Source organism: Leptosomus discolor, chromosome 7, assembly GCF_034619465.1.
Source record: "Leptosomus discolor isolate bLepDis1 chromosome 7, bLepDis1.hap2, whole genome shotgun sequence".
In the NCBI taxonomy this organism is placed as follows: Eukaryota; Metazoa; Chordata; class Aves; order Leptosomiformes; family Leptosomidae; genus Leptosomus; species Leptosomus discolor.
Window position 1 is genome coordinate 10713856 of NC_141397.1, and position 10386 is coordinate 10724241.

General features: G+C 50.1%; 1 protein-coding gene across 1 annotated transcript; it reads right to left on the minus strand.

The window, feature by feature from the left end:
* Nucleotides 1-3197: 3197 nt before the first annotated feature.
* On the minus strand, nucleotides 3198-5730 carry HOXA10 (homeobox A10). Its single transcript, XM_086468195.1, has 2 exons — nucleotides 4917-5730; nucleotides 3198-3472 (listed from the first exon to the last, which is right to left on the minus strand). Exons 1-2 carry the CDS (start codon nucleotides 5728-5730, stop codon nucleotides 3198-3200), a joined length of 1089 nt encoding a protein of 362 aa, XP_086324321.1.
* Between the last annotated feature and the right edge of the window lie 4656 nt (nucleotides 5731-10386).

The following is a 10386-nucleotide window of genomic DNA, read 5'->3' on the forward strand; positions in this document are numbered from 1 at the left end:
CGGTCACTAAAAAATATTGACAGAAATACCCCCCGAAGGGGTGAGTTTCCTGCCCTCTCCCCCGCCGGCCTTTCCGCTGCGCAGGGTGCCCTGCTCCGCCGCCGTGCCGGCGCTGGCTGCCGGACGGAGGGCCCGCCGGGAGGCCGCCCCTGCCCGCGGTCGCGCTGCGGACACAAAAGGCGGCGGCGGCGGCGGGCCCGGAGAGGTCGCTGTTGCCCGTTCCGCCGCCGCGGAGAGCGCCCGCGCCCGCGCCGCAATCGTGATCGTAACCGAGGCCTTGCGGGCCGCGGGGCAGCCCCGGGGGAGCGGGCCATACAGGCGGCGGAGGGGGGCCGGCGGAGCCCTGCGACAGGCCCCGGCGGGCACCAGGCACCCCCTCCCATGGGGGGCAAGAGCCGCCGGCGGGGCCAGGCACCCCCGCCGCCAGTGGGGTCCGCTCGGCCACGGGCTCTGCGCTCCGGGGCCCTGGTTTTGATGGTGCGCGGAGTGGGGCCGGCAGACTTGATCTTTCCCCAACCCCTCCCCCAGGCAGGCTTTTGGCGTTCTGGTTTTTAATAAATCCAGACAGAAAAATAAAACCAGCCCACCCCCCACCCCACCCCCCGTCCCCCGAGCTCGACCCACGCTGAGCAGAATGCAAAAACGCACCTGACCTTGAATGCAGCCTACCAGATATATTAAAATCCCGCAAGCAGGCAGGGACTCGCTTAGGAGCTAGCTAACCTTGAAGAACTTGTCAAGCTTCCCCCCTCGGCTGCCGTGTTTATCTGAGGAATCAAAGGAAGCTCCGATGCAGATGGGGAACAATGGCATTGGGACTTGACGCCTACAGATCACTTCAGCGCTAAGATTTCTTCGGGCAGAAAGGACCCTCGCACCAAGCATACCTGGTGATGATATCAACTGAAGTAATTAAGGCAGTTTCGTGCTGTAGAGAGAAAGGTGGAGCCCCAACAACATGAAACTACCTAAACCACAGAGCAGTTCTCAGGCGCTAATTATTACTTTCCCCATTGCCGTGGTCCTTAACGCAAGGATCCCGCTACGAAAATAAAACCAGAAACGTGACTAAAACATCCCTCTCGCCCGCCCGCCCGCCCGCCCCGCCGGCGCCCCTCCACGCCTCCCGGCCAGCCTTGGGTGGGTTAATGAAAACAAGAGAAAAATATAATAACACACACACACACACGGGCAGCTTTCGCCTCTCCATGCAGATGCAATCGAGAAGAAAAAGGCCGCTCACGACAACGTTACATCATGAAAAGCTAACGGCTCCCAGTAAGCCCGGGTTCAAAGTCTGTCCCCCCTCCTCCCGGCATACATACACCCTGCAAGGAAGCATTAGTCGTCGCTCTTCTCCCAGACCTCCTTTTGCCTTCCCTTTGTGCAAGACTCTATTAGCTAAACATGCAGCAAGGAAGGGAGGATGCGGGGGAAAAAAAAAAAAAAAGCAGACTGGGTGAAACAAGCTCTTCCACATGCAGCCAGGTAGGAAATAGCCTTGCCTGGAGGGGCCCGCAGGCTCGGTCCCCCCCTCCCCATGCGCTCACCTTTATGATTTCTTCTCAGCCCTGAGATAAAGCTAGAATTTTGTCACCGTCCTCTGGAGTTAAAGATCTCTGCACACTTTTAGGTGTTTGATTAAAAAAAAAAAAAAAAAAATCGTTTCCCTACCCTCAAGAAACAGTAATTTGCTTCCTCAGTCTATGCAGCTCCTCAGTCAACTGAAACCACTCGTTCAAGACAGCAACAATCCAGATATACTAGCAAGTCATAAAACTGAACAAAAGCCGACAAACCTTAGAGCACCATCGCTATATGGCCCAGACAAATTACGACCGTCTAGGTAATATTTAAATAGATTCCTAAAGTAATTGCAGGGGGTTTAGGCAACTATTCCTGTTGTAAAAGTTCTCGAAGACATAAAGTAGAACCTGAGGATAAACAGTCACAAAAAGAGGTAAAATTAAAAGGATTCATTCCATGGTTTTTTATTCTTCTATGAGAACATAAACATCGTCTTTTTCACGCACAGCAGCATTACAATATTAATTTATTCCGATTTAAGGTAAGAACTAGATATAGCTAGAACTAACATTTATAATAACGATAGAATGCATTTGCTTAAAACAGTATCGGCATTTTAATAATAATAGACATTTATACATATCTGTATTTATAGCTTTTCCCCTTCTTTTTTTTTTTTTCTTTTTGATTTTTTTCACCTATATGTTTGACCCTTTAATGCATGTAACTTCACAGTATAAAGGAAGACGAACATATTCTCCCTCGCAATCTCAGACTCTGGCTCAGAAAGTCCTTCTGATGTTCAGGATATATACTTTTCAGTGAAATTAGTGAGGAAAAAGTGACTACTTTCTTCTCAAGGGGGAATTTCTGTGTGCTTGTCATGTGTTACCAACGGTAACGTTATTTATAGACAAAAAAAGTCACTAATTCCACATATTTAAGCAAAACTACATGAAGTAAATATCTACAACCAGAAAGAGCGAGAGAAATCCAGAGGTAAGTGTCATAATTTAGTCCATGAGCAACACGAACTCTTTTATACCTTTAAAGAGAAGAGATTTCATTTTCCTGGACAATTTTAAAGCTGTAATATTGACTTTTAAGGTAAAGCAAAAAAAAAAAGAATCCTTTTAAACACCCGTTCCTATGAAGCCATTTTAAAGGATGCCTGCATTTCATTATTGTAAGTCCTGCTTTTCGAAGGAAAAAGGGGGGAGGGGGGAGAAAAGGAAAACAGAGGGGAGGAAAGCTCCAAATATATAGAAATATAGCAAGGCTTAAATTCTTCATTCTGCAGCTACGTGCAGTCCAAGTTACACCGTTTATAATTTAAAAGAATGTGCCTTTAACCAAGCTTGGTTACTTTTCAGAGAGAGATACGGGGGGGAAGATATTTGCAGCTCCTGTAACGGTATTTCTGTGTTTCAAAGCTTAAAGGAACAAACCGCTCCCGGGGAAGGCTGAAGGAAGCGGGGAGGTTCATGCACGGCATTTTGTGCATTTAGCGTGGCTTTAGTCTGCCCCCTCACCCCACACCAAAGTAGCTCTTAAGAGGTTAAGGACATATTGAGAACATCTAAAATCATTAATCCATACAGGTGCGGATGACTACAGCCTAGGAAAATGATACTGGCTCTTTAAACCATAAAGATGTGTTTATAGGTTCATCAAGAGAAATTAAAGTTGGCTGTGAGCTCCCGAATCCTATTCTCTCTGTTCATTTTCTTCAGTTTCATTCTGCGGTTCTGAAACCAGATTTTAACTTGTCTGTCTGTGAGGTGGACTGTGCGGCTGATCTCTAGGCGACGCTCACGAGTCAGGTACATATTGAATAGAAACTCCTTTTCCAGCTCGAGAGTTTGATGCTTGGTATAGGGGCACCGTTTCTTTCTGCCACTTTTTGCCGTGAGCCAGTTTGCTGCATTTTCTCCTTTTGAATTGCCTAGTTTTGAGAAAGTAAAAAAGGGACATTACCAGCGGGTAAGAGGCAAAGAGCTGGGAGGGGAGAGGGTGGAAGGAGCATCTGCGTGTGTGTCTGTGCGGGGGGCTCGCTCCGCCAGCTGCGGGGAGCTGGAATGTTGGGTGTCCTTGTGGGAACGGAGAGCTTCAAAGCGGTTCCCCAAAGGTCCTGGATCCGCCCGGCAAAATCTGCCTCTTCTCAAAAAGCTCCGGGCATCCTCCGGTGGGGCAGCGTGCCCCGCTGGGTAGTTCATCTCCGACCCCCCAAAACAGGCTTCTACCCGCTTCCCCTCGGCCTCTCCGAGCCCACTCTTACTGGGAGACGGCTTGGTGAATGGCCTGGATTCTTATTTGCCCCCCCTCACCCCACCCCCCCCCTCCCCGGCACCTGCTTCCAAATAAACCCCAAAACCTGCGGAGCTGAACTTTGTAAGTGTGCTCTGGAGGTGGACAACAAGGTGAGCTGACGAGCCAGAGCCTCCCCGCCTCCAGCCCCTGCCTTCCCGGGGAGCTTCGCCCCGGCCTTTTCTTTTCCAACCATTACAGGGGAGGAAAAAAAAAAAAAAATTCCCCCGTTGCAGGGTGTTTATTCCTATCAGTAGAACCGTCTGGGAAAGAGGTAACACCGATCCCGCGATGGCTCGGAGTGGTTCGTGGTTTGGGGTTGGCTCTAGTAGTTTTCCGCTCTCTTTTTTTGTCTTGATCTTATTACTTTCCAACGGGGCGCCTGAAGGAATAATAGGGCGTCTGAAATGCGGCCGGAGAGAAGCGCCTGAAAAGTCTCTCGCCCAGGGAAAGGGAGGTTTTTTTTGGTTTTTGGTTTTGGGTTTTTTTTTTTTTTTTTTTTTTTTTTTTTTTGCCATGAGGACCCGAAAGGGAAATAAAGAAGCAAATGAATAAATAACAACCCTGTTATCTAGTGTAGACGCTGAAGGATATTCGCGGAGCATTCATCAGTCTAATTTGATAGCAGTTCATAGATGGCACATTTCAGCGCGGCTGTTATTCCGAAAAGCATTCTGGATCGTAAAATATAACTTACCGCGCTAATAGGTTTATTTATTGGCACTGCCTATTGCTTATTTTGGATGCTTTACAAACATCTCTGTTATCTGGTAGGCACCTTCACATCACAGGGGAAAGATTGATCTTGTTTTTCTATATGTTTAAGCAGCATGCAGGCTAAAGCTGCCTAGAGTGGAGGCTCTACGGGTTTTAAACTATAGGATGGACATTAATTTTTACGGCAACCCCGTGCCCGAATATTACAAAGTTCAGAAGGTCAGTCTGAGCAGCGCTTCTTGGCAGCCCCGCGGGGCAGCTGGGATCCTCCTTTCGCATCGCGATGCCACTATGATCCTCAACAGCTCTTTTTTTTTTTTTTTTTTTAATCATCACCACCACCATCACCATCATTATTCGCTTACCTACGGGCTCTTTCTCGGGAGAGGCTTTGCTGCTCTCTGACGGAGCCGGAGAGAGCTCCTCCGCGGTGGAAGATGAAGCCTGAGTCTCGTCCTCCCTCTGGGAGACACACGCCAAGGGGCTGGGGGAGCGCTCCTCGTCCTCCTTCCTCCCCGCGTCCGGGACGGGAGGCAAAGATGGAGGCGACTGGAAGCGGCCGGGGGGCTGCGGAGGGAAGGGGGCAGCCCCGGCCGACCCCGCGCCGTAGCTCTTGGAGGTGCCATAAGCCTGGGAGAGGCGGAAGTAGCCCGGGACCGGCACCCCGCCGCTGCCGCCGGCCGGGCTGACCTCGGCGCTCAGCCGGGGGAAGGGAGCGAGGTCTGTGGCGGCCGAGCCCTTGGGGCATTTCTCTGAGTCATAGAGGCAGTAGGAGCTCTCCTCCTTAATGCTTGGAGCGAAGGAGCACGAGGTGGCCTGCTGGCTCTCCGGCTCTTCCATGCGACAGGACCGGGGGGGGTCTAGCCACACTTCCATCCCTGACACGTAGGGGTGCGAGCTGGGGACCATGCTTTGAGAAGTACCTTCATTGCGTTTGCTCAGAACGGGGAAAAGTCCGCAGCTTTGCAGCCCGTAGGACAGATCGGACGCTTGTGGCAGGTAGATACCACTGTTGGGATAGTAGCCGCCTCCGCCTCCGCCTCCTGCTCCCGCCGCTTCCCCTCTGCCCGAGCTGATCAGGGAGTCTACCAAAAAAGAGTTTGCAGCCGGGCTCTCGGAGCATGACATTGTTGTGGAATAATTTGGCGAAGGGAGCAGATAGCCCTTTCTGGCTGACATTTCTTGTGCAAAACATGCTGAATATGATTAGAGATACCCCCGCACCACGGCAGACGCCTGCAGCCAATGGAAGCCCGGGCCTCCCCAGCAACCCCTCCCCGTCTGGTTTCGTATGCACCGAGCTGCTCTCAGGTCGACCTCTGAATTTGGGAGATAGATGTATATTAATGTGTAATATGGATTTCCATACACACAGGCGCGCACGCTTTGCCCACATGGGCGAGTGCCTGCGTCTGGGCGGGAGCCGCGCTCCCGGGAAGGGGAAGGAGCGGGCTTTGCTAGTCCTGGCTCCAAGTTTTGCTCCCCTCTTATCACACGCACTGCTATAAAATAGCCCGGCGGTCCTGATGTTTATTATACCTAGGCTGAAGCTGTGTCCAGATGAAGCTTTTACTATCACTCTCCTCTCCCCGCGGTTGGGCTTTCCGGCAGGAATGCCTGCTCACCTCCCTGCACAGCCTATGTGTCTCACGAAATTAATAAAGCCACGGCTCGCCCGGTGTTTTATGCTCAGGCTTTGCTCATTTTATTTGATTGTCTCGGTTTTTTAAGAAATAAAAGACGTGTTATTGTTTATCACGGATCATTGGAAACCGTAAAGGGGCCTGGTGCCTCTCGCGTTAAACTACCGAGGAAGGGGGCTGCTTCCAGCCTAACATCACCTCCACGACGCCAAGCTGGGCTTAAATTTCCTGGAGATAAAATGCTCGCTGCTGCGCTGAAGAATCTCTTAGGGAGCAAAGCCACTCTGGGAGGATTGATTGTGCGGTTGCAACTCCTAATGCTTTAGTTAACGCTGGATTCTTCCCGAGCTCTGATTACCATTTAAAATATAAAGCCAGACATATGCCACAGAAAGAATCCAGACGCGAGTAGTTCAAATGGATCCTCGCAGGATGCTGCGCACCCTGTTTATTGATGTGTTTATATTTGGACGATCATTTTTATATCTCCCCCCTCCCCTCCTCCCCCTCCATTTGGGTCATTCACTTTTTGCCTCTTCAAAAGCACCGTCTCTTTCACAAGCAATGTACTAAATAATAGAAAGAAGAGCAAGTAGATGAATCCTGAGATACTAGACAGCCCTGGCCAGTCAATATGTAATTGTGGCGGAGGTAGCAGACACATAGCAGACAGACAAGGACGCAGACAGAGACACAGATAGATTTTCTAATGAATCGCTTAATGATGGCTTGCTTTCACTTCCATAATCTCTCGCTTATGCCATTTTGAAGTCGCCTCGCTGCCTGGCCCGCGAAACTAAGGGCTCTTTAGTTCAGGGGGAGCCTGGGGCTGCCCGGCACTCGTTGCCCATCCCCGAGGCTCCGGGCTCGCTCCGCTCTTCCGCACGCTGCCCGGGGAAGCGGCGCCCGACCGGGCTCCTCTTCCAGCAGGGCGGACGGGGGAGACCGGCTGCCGGCCGGGCGTCAGAGCGCCGTCCCGGGCGGGAGCTGCTGCCTGGCACCCGCCTGCCGTGCCCGGGAGGGCGCTGGCGGCGGCGCGGGTGCGGCGCCCCCCATCTCCCGGCACCCCCATCCCCCGGTACCTCTGTCTCCCGGCGCCCCGCAACCCCCGGCACCTCCATCCCCCGGCGCCCCGCATCCCCCGGTACCCCAACCTTCTGTGCCTACCCTTGGCGCTCAACCCCCCCCCCCCCTCGCGGAGCGGCGTGGGGCAGGGGCTGGGGCGGCCCTTTCCCCCCCGCCCCACGGATCTGTCAAGCCCCACGTGGTCTCGTCCCGCAGCCTTTGCCTGCCACGGGGAAAGGCTTTTTCCACAGCGTGACATTCCCCCGGAGGAGTCCCTCCCTGCGGCGGGAGGCAAGTGGCCCTTCCCGCGGGCGCGCCGGGCCGGCGGGGCCCTCCCCAGGCTCCCTCCGCGCCCGCTGGAAGCTCCGGGGCAGGCAGAGGCTGCCGCAACTTTGCGGTACCCCTACAAGCTTTATGGAAAGTCGTCTGATTTCTCCAGTGCGATGGGGCGAGCATCACAGCACGGCTTCTGACCGACCCTCGGGATGCGGTGACAGGGGTAGATCCCCCAGCCTACAGAAACCCTTCCAATTTAGGTTTTGTGGGGGTTTTGTTGTTGTTGTTGGGTTTTTTCCCCCCGCATTTCCTCCGGTAATATTGTTTGTATTTCCCCAACCCGACTAACCCCGCGATGTGTCAATGTGCGATGAACAAACTCTTATCAGATTCCTATGAGGGCCATATCACTGCTAACAAAATTAATACCATGTAAGGCACCGGTTTATTGGCTGGTGTACAGGAAGGCTATTATCAATAGGCTTAGCGTTATAAATACATATCTAAATAAAACAAAACGTGAACCCCAACGCCGCCTTCCGAATACATTTCTCTACACAAGACAGGTATAAAAATTACTCCGGGGAAGTCCGCTCTTGCGGTGTGTTTATTTTGCATTTGCCAAATTAAATAGAAATGGTTTGCAAACCTAAAAGCCATACGGAACCGAGGAGTAACACTTGAAATCCTTCCAAAGCTGTTTTAAAAATAAGCAGCTCCCTTTAAAAAATTGGATTAAAGGGGAGGAAAAGCCTATAAAAGTACGTTGCAATCCTGGTCAGCCGGAATAAAACGACTTGAAATGCATAGAAGAAACACGGGTTGGCTTCTTCTCCCTCTCTGCAAGCTAATGCGGGTAAATCGGGCGAAAGACACGGAGGCCAGGGACAATTTGGAAGGTTTTAACTTTTCTTGAGCCTCCCTTCCTAGGTTTTGTGGCAAAGGGCTGGGGTTTGCCCCCCGTGTCAGGTCCTGCGGGAGCTGCCGTCGGTAAGGCCGTGTGGTGTTGTGTCGATTGCGGTGAACGGTGCCGGTTTGATGGTCAAGGCACTGACTGCCTCCGTCTAGATCATGAACTCAGCTCGGCATTGCATTATCTCCGCTTTCTTTAATCGCTAACAAGGCCAAGGCAAATAGTAACTAGCATCATCAAACCCAGCGAAGTAAAACTAATAATGTTCACTTGATTCGTAACTATAAAAGATAATGGTCAATTCTGACTAAACTGAGCTAATTTGGCATGCGTTGGGTGTAGCTACTGCATTTCCAGCCCTTAACAATGCGTCCCTTGGAGCTTAACCCCACTTTAAAAGAAATTTTAAAGAATATTGTGGACGCCAGGGGACGAGAAATACTTTCTTTTTAATTCTACTTCTGTAAGTAAAGCTATCCGAGGGTCTATAAAACCAAGCAAATAAAATTCTGATAAATATCAAAACCAGCGAGAAGGTGCTTTCGTGGGGAATCTAAATTCACGGCGTACATAGACAACACTATCAAAATAAAACTTTATTGATCTAAGAAAAATATAATAGATGCATTAATAGCGTCGTTAAGCCGTTTTATTGGTTGGACTAAAATTAAAAACAAAAAGGGAATAAATAAAACCCGACAGCTCAGCCTAAGCAAACTCTGACTGGAAATTTCAAAATGTATCGTGTTAAACCGTGATTTATCTTTTTATTATTGGCCCGTATAACCCGAAAGATCAGCACTGTTAATCCAGAGACGCATTTTGCGAGCTAATTAAAATATGCTTTTATTTGTAGACACGGGCAAACTGCAATTTGTGAAAACGTAGATGGCCTCGCAGTTTGTTGCAGGAGTGCATGCGCCGCCTATCTGAGAATATAGCCGTGGATTACATTTTATACAGCTCCAAAAATTAATGCAATCAGGGTATAGTTATTTAATATTGGAACTGTCAGTTGTCAGGAACGTGCCTGTGTGCCAGATTTTTTTTATTTTTTTTCTCCCTGGATTTGCTCCAAAGAAGGCGGATTTCAAACAGGAGGTTTAGGAACTGCGTCTGTGCCAAGTTAGGTGACAAATGACGGCCCCACTAATTTTATCTTTACTAGAAATTCTTTTACGCTGGGGGGGGGGGGGGGGGGGGGGGCGGGGACGGGTGGGAAGGATGGCTTGTTTTGGCGGATTATCCTGTTAAAAATTAGGCTGAGATTTAATTTTATTCCAGCCGTCCGGAGGCTTGGCCTCCTAACTATACTTTGTAGTATCTGTGTATCGGCTTACTCATTTGGATTAGGAACATATTTTGCAAGTAATTCTGACGAGCTCCGAATTCTAGTGTGCGGCAGGACAAAATACACCCAAACCAATTCATTAGGGCTTTATCTCCTCGCCATTCCTCCGACACTGGCGAGAACAACGGGTCTTTCTATTGTCCGGAGAGCCCCAAACATCGTGCAGAAGCAACAACGGTATCGGGTTATAGATGTATCGGGAAAATCTTACGTACCCAAGTCCGTCTTTTAAGTGTACCCCTTCTATTGCGAGAGATGGGCCGCACAGCTGTATTAAGCATTTGAAACTCTATCCCTTCTCCCCTTTTTGTAGCTGTCTTTTCTTTAAATAAGATCTGGGCGCATATACAGATATCTTTTTTGGTTGCGGTATAGCTTGGCTTTCAGACACATACGTTGGCCTGAAGTTTCGATTTCAGAGCATTTAATGAAAAGATTGTGACCAAAAAAAAAAAAAAAAAAGAAGACAACAAAACACAAACCCAAAGAGCTTATGAAAAAGCCTCCCAGGGGTTTGGATGTGGTATGTGAGCTGAAGTTGAGTACACGATTAATTAAACACAGTGTAGACACTGAGTTGGCTTCGC